The 21536-nt window shown below is 39.8% G+C and overlaps 2 protein-coding genes and 1 long non-coding RNA gene across 3 annotated transcripts; 2 read left to right on the forward strand and 1 right to left on the reverse strand.

Moving 5' to 3' along the window:
- The first annotated feature begins 5767 nt into the window (after positions 1-5767).
- Positions 5768-9218, forward strand: ptcd2 (pentatricopeptide repeat domain 2). The gene is made up of 10 exons (XM_025004043.2): positions 5768-5919; positions 6485-6577; positions 6675-6804; positions 6884-7001; positions 7098-7176; positions 7253-7344; positions 7819-7932; positions 8016-8090; positions 8179-8292; positions 8587-9218. The coding sequence occupies exons 1-10, from the start codon at positions 5805-5807 to the stop codon at positions 8800-8802; spliced, it is 1146 nt and encodes a 381-aa protein (XP_024859811.1). The 5' UTR covers positions 5768-5804; the 3' UTR covers positions 8803-9218.
- LOC119617659 lies at positions 8805-9893 on the reverse strand. Its single transcript, XR_005234014.1, has 2 exons — positions 9786-9893; positions 8805-9070 (listed from the first exon to the last, which is right to left on the reverse strand). It is a non-coding gene; the product is annotated as an uncharacterized LOC119617659 (long non-coding RNA).
- A 45-nt stretch (positions 9894-9938) lies between these two features.
- On the forward strand, positions 9939-17629 carry cacfd1 (calcium channel flower domain containing 1). The gene is made up of 5 exons (XM_017407912.3): positions 9939-10481; positions 12998-13070; positions 13783-13908; positions 14076-14183; positions 14519-17629. The coding sequence occupies exons 1-5, from the start codon at positions 10373-10375 to the stop codon at positions 14607-14609; spliced, it is 507 nt and encodes a 168-aa protein (XP_017263401.1). The 5' UTR covers positions 9939-10372; the 3' UTR covers positions 14610-17629.
- Positions 17630-21536: the final 3907 nt, after the last annotated feature.

Below are 21536 nucleotides of genomic sequence, written 5' to 3' on the forward strand. Positions count from 1 at the left end.
GAGCTGCTGCTTCCCTGTATGGAAAAGAGTCAGCTGGTGTGCTTTTGGCACTTGATAAAAATGCCTCCTGGTGTTTTTTTTATGTACTAGAACTAGAACTTGCTGGAGGGAATATACCATTGAGCCTTGTTAGCCTGGACATGACTTAGGATCCCTAAGTCCTCCCTCAGGAGGAGCTGGAGAGTGTCACTAGGGAGAGGGGTGTCTGGGTTTTTTACTTCTGGACCTGCTACCTTTGTCATAAGTCAAAAATGTCTGAATAGTAGACTATACCAAGTAAAAATAATGCAAGAGGAAATTTTCTTTTAATCTTTGTGAGAAAAAGATGAATGACTCTAGCACATTTAATCTCACATAAAAAAAACTGAACTCACTATGTCTGTTTTAGTCTTCTTCGTGATCTAAGTTCTAAAAGATCAAACTACACTGAGAGCAGATTTTGATATCTCTACAGAACGATACAGCATGCAGAGGCATGACCCTCTGTAGCTACCATACCAACATGATGTCTCCAAATTAAATAGCAGGTGTTAAAAAAACATTTATGTCTTTCTTTTTTTCTGTACATGTGTCTCATCTAACACTTTTTGGTTATTTTCTTTTATAGGTACAGAATAAGGATGTTAATCGGCTCCTACTAATCCATAAAAAATTTCTCTATAATACTTCCAAACACAAAGATAGTCACTTTTTAATTTTCTAATTGGTTTTTGACTGGCAGATTTCCACTGGCAGCTGAGCTAAAAGTTCAGTTTAGATTCATGGTTGTCTTTTCTTTTTTTTTTTATTCACCCTTGGATGACAAAACAAACCTAAAAATAAAGACTGTATTTAAATGTTTTATCACTCCCTTTCTGATGGTGCACAGAGTGGAGATGGTACTGTCTGAAATGTTGGTTTTTTTTGGCTTTTTTTTGACAGATAACAGCAGGGATGTCCAGCCCCCACACAACCCTGAACAGGACAATAGTTTATGAATTTCCAGAATACATAAGCCTTTTGCTTTATGTAGTGACCTGCCGGACACTCCAAGGATTCTGTTATACAAAACAAATAAAAACAGCAGATCAGGACGACAAGACGGTTCACATTTGATACACACACCACATTACACCATGCTTTTAGGTGTACAGCTTGTATATTTTCCTTGACATAATTATTGCATTATAGAAGAGAGATGGAAATTGGAGAGCATCCCTGCCATTTTGCCAACCCTAACATGCAGCCACATGCATTTATAAATCAAGAAAAAAGACCAAAAAAGCCTGCATGTAAATGTACAGTATGTAATAAGTTTTGCTTTGAATGGAGAATCTTTCTTTGTCTTCCAAGGGCAGTGGCACAACCGGCATTAAGGTGCCAGCTGTTTTTATTGTTTCAAATCTGCTTCAGAGGAGACAGTTATTTATGATGACAGGAGACCCAGGGCACTTTCCACAACCACAGAGGTGCATGTAAGGATAAATCTGGAGCCACAGAAGAACCTGGCTGTTTGTCAGGGGGATTTGCTGTTAAAATACACACGCCAACATCATTCTGTTTCCCCAAAGATTACTGCATTATCAGTGCAAAGAAGTAATCTGTGCGACCTGTACATGCAGCCAGACAGGCTTATTTATACATCTTGCAGGATACCATAAATTATCCAAAGACACGCATCATCTGATTGGCTGAGCAAGCGATCGCAGCTAGATGGGGTAAGATCCTGTTGCCGGGGCAACAGCGAGGCAACCTCCCTGTCCCACATGCAGTAGAACCCTTCTTTGTAAAGATGCAGGTCTTCCCGTTATATAATACTGTTTTGGGGTCAGTGGGAACACAAACCTGAAGTGGCAGGAGGAGGTGTTCACTGCAGCCTCCTGCCTTCGTCTGTGGGCGGAGCTGCTCACACGAATATCTTCTGCTACTGTTTTAACCATGGCACTAATCCTCTGTGGATGCTTGAACTTTCTGTGGCTACTTTAACAGCGCATAATGTTTTGAAAATAAAACTTGGACATCATACCTCCATTTACAGTTCACGTTGGTGTGTATACAGGAATACTTTTTTTTTTTCATCTTCTAGCAATGTGGAAAAATCTAAGCTCTGATGTATTTGTGATCTGAAAAAAAAAACAGTGTTTTTTTGAACAGTAGAAAAAAAGTATTTCTTATTTTATTTATATGAAATATGTGCTTCTGCATATCAAGCATTAATACATAATTACCAGGGTTCACATGAGACCATTATTTATCTGTATTCCTTGACATGTTCAGCAGTCTGATATTAAAGTGACAGTTCAAGCATTTTAAAGTGGGGTTCTTAATGAACAATATCTTACCTGTAGTAGATAGTTTTTTGCCCCAGAAATAAGACTGAGATTGACAAGCTAAAGTCAAAAACCAAAGTGGATTGGTGCCATCTTTAAACAATTTAAATATCAGAACTTTCCTAGAGGTTTATGGTAGCACTATTTCATCAACCTTTACTAACTGTAGCTCTTCTGATGCAGCCTGGAGTCAAATACAACTGTCTTGTCTGAGGAAATAAACATGCAATGTGAAGCTGTTGATGATGTAAAGGTTTAAAATGAACCACTATGAAATTTTGAACACTGGAATTGTTTAAAGATGGCAAAATTCGCTTTGGAACTGAGTTCGCTTGGACAAGTCGTTATTTGCTCATAGATACGGTCCCCATGGATAGGTTGTTTTTTTTAGCTTCAGAAACAGTGTAAAGCTTCAGACATCTAAAATTCTCTTCACTTCCAGCAGTTTCATATCCAGCATGCCACAATACAAACTGATGTGCTGAAAATAATCCAATCAAGCACAAATGTCTAGAATGCATCATCATAAAATTTGCTTTTTTTTGTGAAAAAGCAGCTTCTAATCAGTGGTAGCTATCAGTGATGATAGTATAAATATATAATAATAATAATAATAATAATAATAATAATAATAATAATAATAATAATAATAATAATAATAATAATAATAATAATAATAGTAGTAGTACAGTTGTTGTTATAGTTTGTTTGAAATACTGTTATAGTTGAAGGTATAGAGGCTCCACATCTGGACTCATCTGTGCTGGTCAGTTGTATAACAGCGCCATCTCCTGCTTGAAGGGTGAATATTTCTAGTAAAAATAAATAGAATATAAAAAATTGTCAATGAAAATAAAAACACTGTAAAAATTTGATAAAAACAAAATACAAGAAGAAACTGAAGTTAAGAAAAGAGAAGTTACTGTTTTTGTGTCATACAAAACAAGCATCAAGTATTTATTAGCTGCATATTGAAAACTGCTAAATAAAACATATACCGGTATATATTCTCATTCCCTATAGATGAAACACCTTTCCTTATCCCAATATTTTAGTGCATATCCCTCCATACTTTATGTAAGGTATGTAGAGAAAATTGGATTGTTGGTTGTGCTTTCAATCCCAAGGTTTTGTGAACTGATTAACTTATCAGAGGTGGGAAATGTTATAGACATAAATGAAGGCTTCTAACTAGAAGGTAATGACTTTTGCAACGTTTTATTACCTTGGCGTCTCACACTTGCACAGCTCCTCATTTTCATATTATTCATAAATCAGGTTTATTTAGAACTTTGTAGCTTTAACTGCACTGGTCTCAAAAATCGTGAAAACTATAAAACATGACAAAACAACATTAGGCATAAGCTTCAATAAACAAATAATACTAAGTTCCTTTTTCTCTCTCTTTCACAGTATTACATTGTACAAAGTTTAACAAAGAAATTAATATAAATTACAATTTTTAACTGTGTTACCGTGTTCGCCAGTTAAAACCAGTTGCAGAAATAAGAGGGAGCGAACGTATCTCCAACTGCGCTGTTCTCTGTCTCTGTCTGTTTGGCTCATTTCATTTTCAGTCGCGCTTCCGGTTCGCTGTTGTGCGTTTCAAACAAAACAGTTTCACTTAAAGAAATCCAAATAAGGTTAAAGAACATGTTACAAACATCAGACATACCTTAATAACCAATGCTTCTCAAAGACATGTATCCGTTTTGAACATGGAAAAAACAGTGACTTGCCAACTTCTGGGTTGCCATAGCAACGTGAAACAAACGGCAGGTAAGCGTCAGTTACAGTAGCTGCCTGCATCAAATGCGCAAACTACAGCAGTAAGATATGACAGCGAAGGTGCTTCTAAATTATTAGTTAATTATTAGTTAGCTCTGTCAAATATGGAGACAGCATAAACTATGGAGATAAAATTAGTCTCAATAAGGTCCACAAGCGCACAACGAGATTTGTGTTCAAACAACAACATTCACTAATGTGCATCTTTTAAACTCTGCTCTAAATCCGGAATCTTGCCCATGAGTGTAACTTTTGATCCAGATTCAGATGAAATGTTGCGTTTGAAGCTTGCAACATGAAATTTCAAGTTCCCCAGTACAGGTCACAGGGATGAGACTTTATTAATGAATTAAACCAATATGCTAGAGTAAAACCACTTGAAAATGATCCCTGTTATCATTTATGAGCCGTAGGATGAGGCTGCAGTGACATTTGTTGATAACAATGTAAGCTTTACTCAGAGTGGCCAACATCAAAGTGACGAGTGTCGTCCTCAGAGTTTAACTAATTATCAAATCTTATAAGTTCAAACTAATACGTCGCTGTTCTTAAATCATCCAGTGAAGAATAGAATTGCGCTTTGTGCCGATTCTTCGGTGTCTTTTTCTGCATTAAAAGCTTTTTTTTTGTGTGGCGATCAATGATTTAGGTCCATAATAAACAGGCCGTTGTGAGAGGAAACCAAACCTGACCGTTCATAGAGTCTCTGTCCTATAGAAAGGACAAACTTGACAAACACATCTGAACATCATAGATTAGCCTGTCAGCACCAGGCAGGGTTGACAGCAGCAAAGGTTGATTTTATTTGGATTTAACTGACGATACATGTTCTTTAAGGCAACACTGTCTGCACCATTGGTCTCCTAGAGCAGTTTGGTAAACTGATTTTTTGTACTTTCTTTACATATCTCACTTATCCTTATCAGGAAGAAAGCAATGCCCCGATGAGGCCCTTGCGGGTGCTGCGCTTTAGAGTTTCTCTGCTCCTGCAGACAGGACAGAGACACCAGCATAAAGCCACGTTGGTCCTTGTTAAAATCACCTTTCATAAACCGCGCCAGCTTAAGTGAACAGAGAGGCCGACGTTAAGCCAGTCTGTAGCTACTGAAGACAAATACATTTCATGTGCAAAACAGGAAGCGTTAGAAAAGTGTGAAAAGGAGATCACTGTAACATGGAGGTAAGTGCAGCTGTAATGCAGGAGGAAGTTGAGTATTGGGACTTATGAGACAGTTTATTTGTCTTTAAATACTACTACACTGTAAGCTTTACGTCTGAATTCCTCTGTGATGGTCAATTGAATGAACAGCGTCATCTCCTGGGCAAGAGGTGAATACCTTTTTTGGTTGTAATAACGAATTTTGTAAAATAAAAAAATATAAAAATATATAAAATATATATGAATTCGAAATACGTTTTAAATATTTTTGACAAGGAATGCAAAAACAAAGTTAGAAAAACAAAATAAATACACGAACGGCACCTTGTTGGACGATACCAACTACTAGTTAATAAATACAAAATGTTTATCACAAATTCGTGTAATTTTCTATAATTGATGCATTTTCATTACTTTGTGAGTGGACTTTAAAATATTTAAAAATATTTTCAAATGCTTTTGGTGATATGTGGCATTTTTACACTAAGGTACGAGGTCCGATAACACACCCGCGTGTTCGCGTCACTGTGGTACGATCCGCCACTGTCATGGCGCTGCTGGGGAGATTCGCTGGTAAATGTTGTCGGTCGTTACTGTCTGACTTCTCTAAAGGAGGGTTCTGTGGCGTTTCACAGCCGGGCTGGCTTCAATGCTGCATTGAGGGTAAGACATTAAGTGTCCTGTCTGCTACTTATGCCGCTGTAAAAGCTGTCCGTCTTTACTGAAAAAAAAACAAAAACAAATATCAGCAAGGGTAGGGGGAACAATCCGCACGTGGGAGAAGTTAACCGTGTTCTTTGTAGATTAAACAACTTTTAAAACAGCGCTGATAGTCTTTACTTTGACGTACTTATGCTGAAACGTTTACGTACCCTGCAGAATCTAGTAGTACTAAATTCAAAGGGGCTACAAGCTTCAAATGTTGAACAGAATTTGGACAAAATGCAGCTCGGGTTCAGTTTCTGCACTAGCAGTGTTTGTTTCTAGCTCTGTGTTATGTTAACCATTTTGGGTCAAAAATGCTGTGATGTCTTTATGGTAGCTAATAATAATTGTTTAATTTTTAAACATTCCAAATAGATCCTGTGAAACTCCAACAAAAAATTGTCTGGTTTGACCTAAAATTTGAAAACCATGAAGCCTCCATTTACTTTGCTCTGTTGGGGTAAATAATTTATTATCCTTAAGTTTTTCCATTCTCTCCTTTTTTATTTGCTTTTGTTTGCAGCTAAGAGGCATTTGTTGTCAGAAAATGTCATCAGACTACAAGAATTCCAGCAAAAAAAGCTGGCTGTGGCACACAAGATTACTGGATCAGAGGGTAAAGCAAACAAACCAAAAAGAAAAAGTTTAGGTTCCAAGAACTGAGCTGAAGTTTTACGTGAAAACTGATCCCTGTTTGACTCTTAATTGCACAGGAAACTTTCTCGAGCTGTTCAAACAGAAGATGCAAAGAAATGAGTTGATCCTGCGAGATGAGCTGAAGCTTCTCCTTCACCTGTGCGAAAGGCCGGAGGACATGGAGATCGCCAGGGAAGCTGTCTTCAGGTACGCTGCAGCTCATGTCGTCAGTTTTCTGTAAGACTAAAGAACTGGGCTTAATTTCTCCTTAATTTCCACTGAGAAGGTACAACAAGGAGAACCGTTTCTTGATGCATGGAGACTTCAGGTTTGGCCCTGTCTTTATGAGACTTTGCTATGAGCTGGAGCAGGAGGAGCTGGCTGCAGCAACAATAACAGACAAGGTGGGAATAGTAAAAAATTGAAGTCCTGACTATTAATGAAGCAGGAAGTGTGATTTTACTCGGACAGGTAACGTTTCTTCTTCTTCACTTGCACAGGATATGAAAGGATTTTTCATTGAGCCCACCTCTTTTAACATCGCCATTGATATGTTATTTATTAAAGGCTCGTATAAAAGTAAGTAACAGATAAACCTTTAGCTTCCTCTGCAATAGGTATCATATGTATATAATCCACACTTTGGTTATTCCAGGAGCTATGGATATACTAAGAACCATGAAGGACCAAGGTTTATCATTCAACAAAGACACAGTGATGCTGGCGACTGCTGTCTGCTATAAGCTGGTAATGTTTGAAACACTTGATCCACATTTTATTTGTCCCCCATCGCATCGGGAAGAGGGGACTGTCCGGTTTATCCTGTGAGCTGTATATACTTTTAAGCAAAATAAAAACCAGGAAGCATAGTTTCCTCAAATGATTGGGGCGGCTGTAGATTAATCTAATCCTAACCCACCATTGGCCAACACTCCTGGTGACCGCAAAAATGTAAGATAAGACAAGACTTCATCCCTTGTGGAAAAACTTTTTCTGAATTCAGTTTCAGTCAATTTATATATATATTTTTAATGCCAATGTTCAGTTCTAGTCAAGAAAAACACTAATCTCAAAAACTCAAAACACTTACTATTCAAGACCCTCAGCGGCGGGGCGAGGGTGGGGTACATCGGCGTACGACTTGTTTAATATTAAAGTCTTGAGGGTTGGATTTGTCTGGAGTTATGCCTTGGGGCGTTGCACCCTGTGTTTGTTTCTCAGAACACTGCAGACTCCTACAAGACTTGCACGGATCTCATAGAAGAACAACAAACCAAAGGACAAATGATCCCCCGACGTGCGTGCTGCTTTGCTGTTGCGTTGGCGCTGAGGCAGGTGAGTTGAGTCTTTTCATTTGCCCTGTTTGTTCATGAAGAATATTGTAAACATAACTTGTTTTCCTTTTTGTTTTGTTCCAGAATGACACAGAAAAGGCGCGGTCACTGTATTTACAAATTTTGAACATGCACGGCAAATTAAGCCTTAATTTAAAGGTGAACTTGCTGCATGTAATTGCACTATTCTTTATGCTCCCCTCAGTTTCTGCGAAATGGTTTATATTTTTCCCCGTGCGACTTTTAGGTTGTGATCCTGACAATGGCAGGAGACGTCTCAGGGGCTATTTCATTAATACTAGCTGCCAGGTTGCCAAAAAACTCCTTTTTTGTGAAGAAGATGGAGTTTTCTCAAGAAGTGGTAGGTAGAACACAGATTCTGTTTACAACATGTTTAAACCTGCAAAATGTTCAGTTAAAATGAAGTAATTAAGTGTTTCAACATGCTCCTGCAATTGGTATTTGTTTGCATCTAACAATTATAGGTACTTATAGGTTTCTATGAAGATTAATGAAAAATCAGTTTAACAACCAAAATATTTAAGTGTTCTTAGCTGACATTAAAAGTATGTTAAACACAAGCTTGAACATCTAATATTGTGTTTATTGTTTTTTAAAAAAATCTGCTTTACAATAGTTTTATGGCCTGTTTTAGGTGGATTTGCTCCTTTTACGGACTAACGGCAGCCAACTCCAGAAGGAAGTGGAAGAGATTGTGTCTCAGCTCGAAGAGGACGGTCAGGTGACTGAGCAGACCCTCGACAACATGCTGTGCAGTACTCCAGGATGGAAGAGAAAACCATTTCTGATGGAGAATAGGAAGAAGATCAGCCAAAGGACTCTGAGGCCTCAGCAGTTGTTTTCAGAATGAGGCCAGACATGGTCAGATAGTTAATCTTGTCACCAGTGATTAATATATATATATGTTTTCAGGGCTGTTCTAGCTGCCTGATGATATGAAATCTTTGTTGCCAGTTGATTTATGGATACAAAAATCTCACATACGGTCCTGAGTTGTATCAAAAATCTGCAGATACCCTGTACGTCCCTGCTAGCTCCAATCAGCAATGTCTTCTTAAACACATGCACCCTTCAGAGAGGTCTTCGGCCCAGTGTCTACCCTGTCCTTCAACAGGAAGCTGCTGGGAGAAATAAGATAAGCAATTTGTTAGAATTGCTCGCAAACGTTTCCCAAGTTATTTTGTAGGATTATGTTTTTTATATTATCTCAATGTTTGTGAATTAGTCATTAAAAGTATATCAGATATTCAATAATAAAACACAGAAGAAACAGAAAAGTTCCTGTTTTTGCATCATATAAAACGAAGCTCAAATATCTAAGAGTTGCAGAATGAAAATTCCTAAATAAAATGTATGTCATTTTGCTATGGATGAAATACCTTTTCATATCCCCATATTTTGGTGAATATCCCTCCATACTAGTATCAGGTGTGTGGAGAAAATTGGATTATTGGTTGTGCTTCTAATCCCATTACAGTTTGATTTATTTATAAGATGGAAGAAATGTTATAGACATAAATGGAGAAGTCTGCATCGAATGTGTAAACTACAAAATGTGACAGCAAAAGTTGTCATAAATTAATTGCTACTTAGTTCTTTATTAATATACCCACAGATTTCTAAAGAAGTACAGCTGAAGGAACTAAAGTTTTGTGAAATGTTTACAACAACCAAACCTTTTTCGTTTTTTTTTTTGTTTTTTTTTTTGGCTGAACTTTATTTAGAACAAATAATATTACAGAACAGAAACCTTGTGCATAAGACGATAAGTAATATCTACAAAGAAATAATAGTACATGACTATCATAAAATAACCACAAAAATAACAATTACCTGTGATATTCGAGAAAGTATGTGTAAATCTTTCTTTTAACTTTGTGCAGAGTACACTACAACCAAACCGGAGTGGCTCATGTAAACAAACCGTGACGTCATCTAAACCCTTCCCACAATGCACCGCTTTAATTGGCAGATTTTTTTTTTTCCCCATCCACGGCGAACAAGGGAGCAGCTGTTCGGACGCAAACCAGTTTAATGAACTGGTGCTAGAAGCTTTTTGAGGAGTCCATCTTTTTGTACGACTGGGGGAAAGTCGGGAGGACTCGCCGTGAGTGATATCCACCCCTGGCGGCGATGCTTCGGACCGTCAGCTAGCCGGTTAGCTGGTCCCGAGTGACGGGGGAGAGAGAGGAGCCTTGTGGGCGGCTGCTAGCGTGTGGTGGTGACATTAGGCAGCTGACACCAAAACACAAAGGGAACGATAAGCCAGTATTTAAAAAAAAAAAGTCAGAAAGTTGAAATTATATTGTTTTTATCTCTTACTGAGCGACTGTAAGTAAGCTAGTTAGCAGTTAGTTTGCCGCTGCTAGCGAACTTAGCCTGACATCTGCGAGTAACTCGAGCAAAAAAAACCCAACAAAATGAGCACCGAAGAGACCGCAGCGGCCAACAAACCTGCTCCTGAGGATGATGGCATGACCTGGTGGTACAGATGGCTCTGCAAAATAGCTGGCGTTTTGGGAGGAATATGTAAGTACACGTCGAACTCAGTTTAATCTTTCAAGTGGATAAATTAAGCCCAAATCAGACTGTAGCTACTTGTATAATATCAGCTATTTCAGCTAGGCTGTTAAGTTTTTTTTCTGACCTACATGTGTCCATGCACAAAACTCATTTGTCTGAGCTCTTACTTTTTTAAATTCAAAGCAGTTGCATAACAGAAAGGACAACAGGTAAGTATGATTTAAAAAAAAAAAAAAAAAAAAAGCTTGTGTAAATGCTGCTACTCCAAAACTGTGTCATTGTTCCCAGCACCACGTTGGCCACCGCCTGTGTTTGCCCAGCAGCCTCACCCGTTCCAGCTTGATCTAACTGAATCAGGGCACGCACCCACACACATATGTTGACTTTTTGTCCCTTCAGAGAAACCTGTCCTCCTCAGTGGGAGACGGATGTGACTGCCAGGTGCTGGCTTTGCAGTTTTCCCCGTCCTCCTCTGCTGCTCGGCGACACCAGAGTCTCGAGTCCCCGGATCACATGAACCACCGCAGATTCAGTGGCTCCTGCATTATTGAGAGGGCCGGGGGGTGGTGTAAAGGAGCGGGACGGCGCTTGCGAGCCTGTCTGGTGAAACTGTTCCTGTGGACTTTTATTTTCCCCCTCACTCTGGAGTTTATTGGTTCTCAAACAGAAAGGATCAAAAAACGGTGCCGGTGGTGGCTGCAAGTTATTTCACTGAATAAAGAGAGCTGATATCACAGGATAATAGTTCTCCCTTGTAATACAAAGTCATGTACTAAAAAGGATTCCTAGAAGAAAAGCAAAGAAGCAAATTCCAGTACATCTCCCTTTTAAAACCAAATTATTCTTACTTAACATTTATTTTTACACACCTGAACGATTCTGTCTTTCAATACGACCCTTTCAATTAAAATAAATTAGGTCAGTATCCAGTGTAATATTTGGGGGAAAAAAAAACCCAAACAAACTCTGGGTTACTGTTCAATATGTTATATTGTCACTTCTTTTATCATAACTGTACACAGGGTAAAATACAGCTTGATAAATGTAACTGCTAAACAGGTAATTTTTATTTCCAGGTGTCTCCTGCTTATGGATTCATAAATGAAACTGGACCTCAATAAGTTGTTAACCCAAATAAAACCCTTCATCTAAATGTTTCTGAGCAGCAGGCATCCCATCGTAGAAACAGCTCCTTCACTTCCTCTGACTTTATCTTTTAACACCTTACAGATATGACAAAAACCTACCGTGAGGTGTACAAACACGTACTATCGTCAGCTAAATCAGCAGCTATGTTGTGGTGCGTTCACGGACTGATTTGTTCTCCTGACAAAGCAGTTGAGATGAAAATCAGCCAGTTCCCTGCTTAAAATTAGGTCAATATAATCAGAATGTGTTAAATGCATTATTATTACGTTTGCATTTTACTATTTCACGTTGTTCTGTTGATTAAACAGGTAAGTCATTTGTAGATTAATCCTAAAAAAAGTAGTTCCTGGGTTGCAGTCCACTGTAGCTCTGTTAAATTGTGTGAAGTTGGAACAAAATGTCTTGTTACTGTCTGACATGTGGTGGTATTTGTTAGCTGTTGATTTTCACCCTTTATCCGTATCCTGATGTCACCTCGTTTTGTTTCATTTTAATCAGGGCCAGCTTCTAATACACGAGTGGTAATTTCCAACATCCAGTATAAATCGTTGACATGTTTTAATTCGCGTTTTGACAGACTTCTCCCTTTGGCAGTACGCTTTTGTATGTTCATATATACCTCTGTCACACCACTCCAATGTGAAAATATGCTAACCCCCCGGTCTGCCTCTTAACTCCCAGATCAGTAATATTAACACGGCTGCTCAACCTATGAACACAAGTCTTCTGACCTTGGCGCTTTTGTTATTCTTACCGCTGTATCTCATCTTATCTCATTCACTTTTAAAGCAAAGAGCAGATCTCCTTATGTTTTAGAGTTGAGCAGCACCTCATGAACGATTTAGCAGAAGCATTTAAAACGAATCAGAAACGTGGCAAAGTCTGGAAAGACTGCGATCCAAAGTATCCGCTTTACCCTAAAACACGTATCTGAAACGATCCGTACTGCTTTGACCCAGTTTTAATTACTTTATTAAATATTTAGTAGCTATATTTTACCAAATGGCTTTCGTATTTTCCTAGGGAGTGGAGGTACAAAGCTTTTAATTTTGTTTTTGTTGGGAGTTTTTTTTTTACTGTCCTGTTTATTGTTGCTACTACTTTAAAATGCGTTGAGCAGCATGTCAGCTGGTAAGTATGGGTCTATTAAATTCTAAATGTGAATAAAACAGCTCCCTCTTAGTCATATTTGTACTGTAAAGATTCTGGTTTCCCTGAGATGTTTGTTGTAAATCAGACACCAGGATCTGTCGGTGAGGCTTCATGTTTTGTGTGTAAAGCTGTGACCTTGTTTTTTATCATAATAACACCCATTTCACTTTTTTCTTTTTCCTTTTTTTTTTTTTGTTGTTTGTTTTGTGCAAAACATGCAGCGTGTGCTGTCTCAGGAGTGTGGAACTGTGTCACTGTGAACCCTTTAAACATTGCTGCCGGAGTGTGGATGGTGTAAGTCCTTCAAACTGTGACACTGCTTTACTTGATCGGGCAGAAGGCGTGAGTTTGCTCAGTCCAGAGATTTTTTTTTTTTGCGCAATGCTGCTTTAGGAGAGCAAGCATCATAAACTTTCCACTCTCTGCTTTTAAATCCTTTCATTTGATTTTACGTTCTCTCACTTCTGTCAAAAGCGGAGTAAAACAAACAGAACTAGCTTTAGAAATCGATATCATTCCAAGCGTTACATTTTGGAAATGAAGCAAAATCATGCTTGTATTTCTGTTTGTTTACATTCCTTTCTTTGTATCTTCAGTCGGTCACACCGGCTGTTAAATTGTTGCATAGGTAGGAAAATAAAAAATCTTTTTTAGAGGTTTTAAAGTGGACAATAGTACAGATCCAATAGTTATGAGGAAAACCAAAAGTATTGTTCTAATTAATTTAATTTTACACTATTTTTGTTCAACTCTAGTGTAAGCTCATCTCTTTTATTGCTTGAAAAATAGCATGTTATTTCAGGCCCTTATATATGTGGCATTTATATCCGTAGCTGTTTGGGGTTTTTTCTAACGTTACAGTAATTGGCTAAATGGTTCTGGTACAAGTACATGGTTTGATGCTTCATTTATCATTCGGTTGTTTGGATGTTTCTGTGTCTGAGACGAACGTGGACAGAATGATTGAGTGCTGGCTTTGTGCCCCACCCTTTCCTCCCGTCTCCAGGCTGAATGCCTTCGTGCTCTTCCTTTGCGAGGTCCCGTTCTGCTGCCAGTTCGTGGAGTTCGCTAATGCAGTCGCGGCCCGGGCGGACAAGCTCAAGCCCTGGCAGAAAGCCTTCTTCTACTGCGGGTGAGTGGAGCTAAAAAGAAAAGAAAAGAAAGCTGCACCGAGCTTAATTAACATGCAGTAAAGATTGTTAGAAATATTATTTATAGCTCACAAATATTTTTTTTCTCATTGTAATTGCCACCTTGGCATCTAATTTATTAATTCTTTTGTTGTTTTTTTTTTCACAGAATGGCACTGTTTCCTGTGTTCTTGAGTTTCTCCTTTACCACCTTGTTTGGAAACGCCATCGCCTTTGCCACAGGAGTCCTGTACGGCCTTGCATCCTTAGGCAAAAAGTGAGACGACTTCTTGGATTTGATAGCATCTAACAGTACAAATTATTATAATTATTATTATTATTATTATTATTATTATTACTCATGTCTCTTCATGTTTTCTTTCCTTGCGTCACATTAAAACAGGCTCTTACATTAAACACAGTATACCACATAATCAGTTACTATGGTTTGTTTTAACTTTCTAACATGTCTTAATTAATAATAAGTTTTGACAAGCTGTTATGTGTGATAACCTTCCCGTTGATGCCTCCTTTTTTTTTTTTTTTTTTCGCCTAACCTTCCTTTTGCCACCGCCCTTCCTTTGCATCCCGTCGTCCTTTTCTTTCTCCCAGGGGAGACGCCGTAACTTACGCCCGACTGCAGCACCAGAAACAGGGCGACGAAGAGAGGGCGGCAGGAACGGCGAATGGAGCTCCAGAGTGAGGAAGGCCGGCTTCCCCGACCGTCCTCTTCTCTCTTCCTAAACGTGGGATTTTTATTTATTTATTTTTTTCCCCTTCCCTCGTCGTCCCTCCGTCCTACCTCTTCTTTTAGTCCCGTTTTTCTTACGCTACACAACGGTCACAGTGTTTTATTTATTGATTCAGCTCGTTTGCACTTTTATTGGAAATCATCTCGTGGTTCAGTACCTGACAGGATTTATCACCCTGGCACGAAACTTTAACAGTGTTTTTTTTTTAATGTTTTATTTTTTTTTTATTGTTTCTGTTTGTTTGTTGCACATGTCAGTCTTACACCTTTTATTTAATTAATTTTTTTTTCCTCTGCTAAAACTTGACTCTCTGTTGCTTCGAAGCCTCTCGGGATATTTGAATTGAAACGACTGACTTTAGCTTACTGTAAATCAGAGGGAGCGCAGGTCTTAATGATAAAATCGGACGTGCCGTTGTCGTACTTTTGACAGCATGTTCCGGTTTAGTTAAGCCGCCATCCAGCCAGGCTGGGTGGAAAACACACCAGCAGAAACAAAGGCACATTATACTCATTTGCTGATATTAATACATGTAGCTGAAGAGCAGCAAGTGTCACCAAACAGGACAGGGTTATATATTTACAAGGCTGAAATGAAAACTGTAAGAACCCAGTTTTTAAACAAATAATATCTCTAAATGAAAACTAGCGTTAGATAGATAGCATTATGGTTTAAATGATTTTAATCTTGTGTACTCAGGCCACAGAGTGCTGCTCAGAGGTCTGAATGAACATGATCTCGGTCAGGCCCTGAACGCCACAGCAGAAACACAACCTGAGGTCTCAAGAGTCAGTTTCCTCGGTTTATTTAAATGTGCGCAAAGATTCGGAATCCTCAAGTTCGTCTGTGCGTGCGGGTTTGCTAACAGGCCTTTCAGGATGACAAACCTCCCCTCCTCTCGTCTGCATGTTTAACCCAAACATGTCATCTACCAGGATGTTTAGGAACTGTGAGTGACGTAATGGGAAGGTTAGTAATTTTCCAGATTTGTGGAAACTGGTATTTTTAATTTAACTGTTGAAATGACAGTAGCTGAATACACAATTCTAATCATAATCATGTTATTAAAAATTACAGCCTGATTTTGTAAGTTGTCCACACTGGGGGGGAAAGAAAAACCACCTGCTGCATACAGACATCAATGTTTTTCCCAATCCGTGCGCACGGTTTCCTAAACTGAAGGAACGGCTCTGTAGAAAGCAGCTCCGGAGCCGATGCAAAATACTTTTAGCCGTCTGCACCAAAGTCCCTGTTGGATGTTAAACGTAATAGAAATCTTTATTTGTTCTCATTTAAAACAAACACGGCAGGCTTTCCTTAAACCTTTTTAATAAAATGTTCACCAGTTCATGTCACTTTTAAACATCTGTTTAGTTTATTCTGTTAGTTTTACTCAGAAAAAAGTGGCTTTTTAAAATAATTTCCCTGCACCACTGATGTGTAAAAACAACCTCAAGTGTTTCCTTAACTTCCCACTATTTAGTGCTTTTTTTTTTTTTTTTTAATTACTCAGTTTGTGTTCCTTTCCAATAGATTTGGTCCAAGGAGAAGTCATTTTATTTTATTTTTCCGTGTGTTTTTGACTTTACAAGCTTTGGTCAAATATCTTTAAAGGTTTAGATTTGACAAATCCTCTTCTAAATGTTAAATTTTTATTATATTTTTTTTTATTATTGTACTAAATAATGGCATGTAAACAACTTTGAGCTGCAGCTTGAGGGCATTCAGAGACAAAAAGGGATATCTCTAAAATCGGTGAATGTATTTGATGTATCCAAAGACGGAGACCTACTGATTTTTTTTATTTATTCTTTTCTGTTTTTTGGGGGGAGTGGAGCTTTTTATATGTGACATTTTCAGTTGTGTTAAGCTCATCTGAAGCATCCTGCACTAACTTTCAGGTAACATTCGGTGCATGGCTCAGTATGCTTTGTTTCTTTAAAAACAAGCGACTTACAGCAGATTGTGGCACAAAAAACTAGAATGTGAGCTCATTTGTAAAATGTTTTTGTACCTTTTTTTTCCCCCCTGCTTCTCTTCTAAGATGTTTATTATTAATTGCATATTGCTGCGTGGAATGAGAAGCAGCGTACAGTTTGTTGAGGGGGGGGGCGCCGGACTGTATTCCACACAACTTCCTAAAGCCATGTTTACCTTCTTGTCTCTACGGTGTGCAGTGGTCAGCAGTTGTACAATTTGCGTGTTTTTGTTTTAATTGCCCTTCCTCTGCATCATCAGTGAAACAGATGCTTTTCGAAAAGAGCTGCTCGCGCGTGTCTCTTACAGCCGTTTTCTTTTTCTTAAGCCGGATAAAGCTCTCAGGTATTGTGTGACTGTGAAATCACTGCATCGCTCGAGCCTGTCGAGAAACATCAGCGATGCGTTCAAAGCCCTCACAGACGGCACCGACACAAGCTCTGAAACACTACGGAGCAGAATTATTCACTCCGGTTGACATTCTCCCGGTTTTGTTGCCTTAATTTAAAAGGAATTCTGGATATTCTGTCGCTTTTAATTTACGCGACGCGATTCCCACTTGGAGCTGGCCCGCTCCGTCAGGTTTGGCCTTTTGGTTGCGTCTCTGATTAATGCTCTCCCATCATCAGGCAGGACTATCCTGTACAGGTCCATTACCTGTTGTTCTAATCAAACTGCGAATCCACTTCAAGTCCAGGTAGTAAGAATACCAACCGGGTGAATACTTTTGCCTCCGACTGCAATTCTACCCCAGTTATAAGTTACAATCTTACACTACACAACCCTGTATAGTTGTGGCATTTCTCTTCCTCCTCCTCAGCCACTCTTCCAAACGTTGTTTTTTTATTTTCCCAGATTGTACATCGGCTGGGTTGTCGCGCCTGTTAGAGGTTTAACGTGTGCGTTGCTGTAAGAGATGGGTGTCCGGGGTTTGTTGTGATGTGAATTCTGACCCTGTTTTGAATTTGTGAATTAAACAAACTTGCTACTACCACTATGGTGTTGGTTCCTTTTGTTTAAGCGTTGATGGTCAGGGTGGACTAATGGACAGATAACTCACATCCTCTAGTTTTCTCTCTGTAGGGATACATTTCTCCCCCCTTTTGACCTTTTTGTTTTACTAATTGGGTCAAATATGTCAGATTGACTTGTTACAACGTCAGTCGTAATGTTATTCGTGTAAATGTGAGTGTGCAGGTGCTCGTCCCTGATTGGCTCCCAGAAGACGACGGAGACGTCCAATTGGTGTCCTCCTGGAGGTGATGGACATTAAAGCTGCTGATGTGGACTTCTTGCCAGTCCCCATCCTCTGCTCATCTCAACCAGCCACATTGTCTGTTAAAAAACACTTTGTAAAAGTGTGGAGTTTGTAGGAGTGAGCTGCAGTTTATGTTTGTTTAGTTTTCTCCTGTTTTTCTTAGTTAGGTAAGTTTTTGTAATTTGGTTTATTCATTTTTTAAATAGGTAAGTTTGGTTAATATTCAGATAGTTTTCTTTTGTTTATTATTTTCGGCATTATAGCTTACTCTGAAGCCATACACTCCATATGATGTAACATCTCAGTCAAAAATACATCTTTTAAAATAAGTAACATTAGAAAATATTCATCTTTGAGTGTGTCGGCTGCTTGAGATCTGAAGAGGATGGATTTTTCACGTTATGATCTGGCCACTCCTAGACGGGTCATAACAGACTGATCAATCAAATTCAGTAGAACAAAAAGCAGAAGGCACACCTGATAATCCTCACACATGTAAGCCCACATCAGTGCAATCCATAGCTTTTCTACCGAGTGATTCTCTAACAAGGATAATAATCGCACTGTAAAGCATGTTACTCTCCAGACATGTTTCTAAAATGACTTCCTGACGAGTTTAATTGAAGGTTGAGCATTCTGAAAGGTACTTTCTTCTCTGGGTTTACCAGTTCCCAGTGTCAAATTGTTCTGCCTCTACATTTCACAGAGCGGTGTCTTTATTTTTTCTTTAAATCGTCTCCAGATGTTTTTGTCTGAACACAGCCGAACGCTCCAGCTCATCCCAGCTTTTGCTTTTCTTGATGGTGAGACAGCAAACCATCTATTTCCACCCTGTCAGATGGAGATTTCTGGGTAAGTCTTACTAATGTATAAGACAGCGAAAAATTGAGTTCAGCATTGATCGTAAGTCAGCGTCAAGTGTTAAATTACATTGTTATTAACATTGAAAACTTCACTAAAATCCCAGTTTTAAGCCTCTAAAGTTGGCTCTATAAAATTCCTTACAGAGATAATTTCACTTACTCTTAAACAGTTATGAATGTTTAAGTTTTTTCTGAGCGTAAAGCTGCACGTTTTAGATCTCCACATGACCACCAGAGGGCACTGTCACCTATTTTCCACCACGTCAGATAAAATTAACCTTGCAATTAATTATGTAATGAATTATTAGTACTGCCAGCACAAAGAGAGGATGATCTTAATAATTGATGCTGTTAAAAGTGCGACACTTGCAGGCTTTTAGAGGTCTAAACACACACGGCAGAGTTGGTTCCTGCAGCTGAGCGTTGCAAGTGTCAACTCCATCACCTCCACCTGCAAACAGACTGTTACTGTCTAAAACGAGATGCCATTAAAGCGATTGTCACTCCATTAAGTGACTGAACTGGGTTTTTTTTTTCTTTTTTTCCTCCTAATAGACTCGTTTGGCTCTGGGGAGACGTCTGAGGATGATGAAGCAGTCCTTTGAGGTTTGTTTGAGAATCTGTGCTGTTTGATTAAAAGCACACCCGCCGGGATACAGGCCCTATAGCAGTATGACTCAATTAGATATAACGAAGCAAAGATAAAGAGGGGAGGAAAAAAAATCAGTTTAGTTTATGACGTCAAGTGTGGGGTGGGAATTTAGATGATAGAACAAAAAGTACAGGGATAGGGGAGATAAAAGTTGCAAATGTTCTCACCATGAAGCTAGAAATGACTCAGAAATCATCCAGTACTCCAAATAAAACGAACAAAATGTTCAGCTCATTCAGAAAATGGGTGCTCTGACTTTTAATTTTATTTTTTTTGTAACTGTTGTACTTTTCAAAGTATTTAATTTATTTCCAAATATTTTTTCCTGCAGAAATACACTGAGATTTTTCTCAATTCCGTCAAAAACCTTGTTCTCTTTAAAGCCTGCTTCAGCAGAATCACTCCGTCTTTGTCTTCGTAACAACTGTTTTGCTAATTTTAGTTCTTGGCTACCATTCTAGTACTTTTAGGTAGCCTTTTGCTGCTGCTTCTTTTTCTTTCAGCTGTTCCCTTTATCAGGGGTCGCCACAGCGAGTCATCCTCCTCCATCTAACTCTGTCCTCTGCATCCTCTGTCCTCACTCCAACTCCCTCCATGTCCTCTCTAACTGCATCCAGATATCTCCTCTTTGTCTTTTTCCTAACATCCTTCTACCAATATACCCACTGTCCCTCCTCTGCACATGTCCAAACCATGTCAGTCTGGCCTCTCTAACTTTATCTCCCAGTCCTTCAACCTGTGCTGGACCTCTGATGACCTCATTCCTAATCCTGTCCATCCTTGTCCCTCCCAAGGAGAACCTCAACATCTTCAGCTCTGCCACTTCCTGTTCTGTCTCCTGTCTTTCTGTCTCCAAACCAAACAACATGGCTGCTCTCACCACTGTCTTGTAAACCTTTCCTTTGACCTTTGCTGCCACTCTTTTGTCACAAGTCCTGCACATTTGTGACCTCTGACCTCCTTGTAGCCTCACTGTCCCTCCTGCCTCCTTCTCATTCACACACATGGAATCTGTCTTTCTACGGCTGACTTTCATCCCTCGTCTTTCGAGTGCATCCCTCCACCTCTCCAGGTTCTCTTCCACCTGTTCCTTGTTCTCACCACAGATCATGATGTCATCTGCAAACATCATAGTCCAGGAGGATCCCTGCCTGACCTTATCTGCTAGTCTGTCCATCACCAGAGCGAACGAGAAGGGGCTCAGAGCCGATCCTTGATGCACTCCCACCTCCACATAGAAGCTATCTGTCCCTCCTACAGCGCACCTCACAGCTGTCCTGCTGTCCTCATACATGTCCTGCACCCGTCTAACATCCTTCTCTGCCCCTCCAGGTGTCCTCATACAACCCCACAGCTCCTCTCTCGGCAGCCCGTCCTATGATTTTTCTAAATCCAGTCAGTTTTACTCTGGAAAAAGTCACTGTACAGATTTAAAATGTAGGTTTGAAGAGATTTACGCACACCGCGCGCCGCTTTATGCTTTACTAAATGCACTTCTGGAGAGGTTCAGAGCAGAAACAGCTGCTAAAACTGACTCTCTGACAGTCCGCCCAGCTTCGGCTCCCAGGAAATAAAAGTGTCTCCCGTTCCCCCACCCCTGAGGGGAGGACTGGTTGTTGGCTGTCCTCCCAGCTCCGGGTTGCATCATGCTTGGAAACTTCGCCCCAATGAGGGACCTGCTTTGTGCTCCTGCGGTGGGAGGGAGACACACACACGCACACACACATCACACACTGGGAGAGAGAGAGAGAGAGAGAGAGAGAGAGAGAGACGTCTGCAGCGTTTTTCCGCCAACAGGACGGGATTCAAAACCACTCAGTAAGCGGGATTCATCACCTGCGGAGGGAAACAGGGAGGTAAACAAGGCTGCCTTCCTCCGGGACTTCACACACACACACACACACACACACACACACACACATCTGTATGTGTGTTCTCGTCTTAGAGGGACCAGTGAAGTGCCTCTCGGTGTTTTTGTCCTTCCTGGCCCGGCCGAGGACGGGACGTCCGCGAGCCGAGAGGAGGAAGAGGAGGAGGAGCCGAGCCGCAGCCCGGTCATGATCCGGGTCTCCGCCGGGACGGGTCTCGTGGAGGAGCCGCGCCGCTCTCGCCCCCGGGGACTGTAGCG

Source organism: Kryptolebias marmoratus, linkage group LG14 (assembly GCF_001649575.2).
Source record: "Kryptolebias marmoratus isolate JLee-2015 linkage group LG14, ASM164957v2, whole genome shotgun sequence".
In the NCBI taxonomy this organism is placed as follows: Eukaryota; Metazoa; Chordata; class Actinopteri; order Cyprinodontiformes; family Rivulidae; genus Kryptolebias; species Kryptolebias marmoratus.

Excerpts from the sequence above, each read along its gene's own strand:
- ptcd2 (XM_025004043.2), top strand. The coding sequence starts at position 5,805 with ATGGCGCTGCTGGGGAGATTCGCTGGTAAATGTTGTCGGTCGTTACTG. Across the intron at positions 6,805-6,883 it reads GCCAGGGAAGCTGTCTTCAG|GTACAACAAGGAGAACCGTT; the intron begins GTACGCTGCAGC and ends TCCACTGAGAAG. Across the intron at positions 7,933-8,015 it reads TTGCGTTGGCGCTGAGGCAG|AATGACACAGAAAAGGCGCG; the intron begins GTGAGTTGAGTC and ends GTTTTGTTCCAG.
- cacfd1 (XM_017407912.3), top strand. The coding sequence starts at position 10,373 with ATGAGCACCGAAGAGACCGCAGCGGCCAACAAACCTGCTCCTGAGGAT. Across the intron at positions 13,071-13,782 it reads GCTGCCGGAGTGTGGATGGT|GCTGAATGCCTTCGTGCTCT; the intron begins GTAAGTCCTTCA and ends TCCCGTCTCCAG. Across the intron at positions 13,909-14,075 it reads AAAGCCTTCTTCTACTGCGG|AATGGCACTGTTTCCTGTGT; the intron begins GTGAGTGGAGCT and ends TTTTTTTCACAG.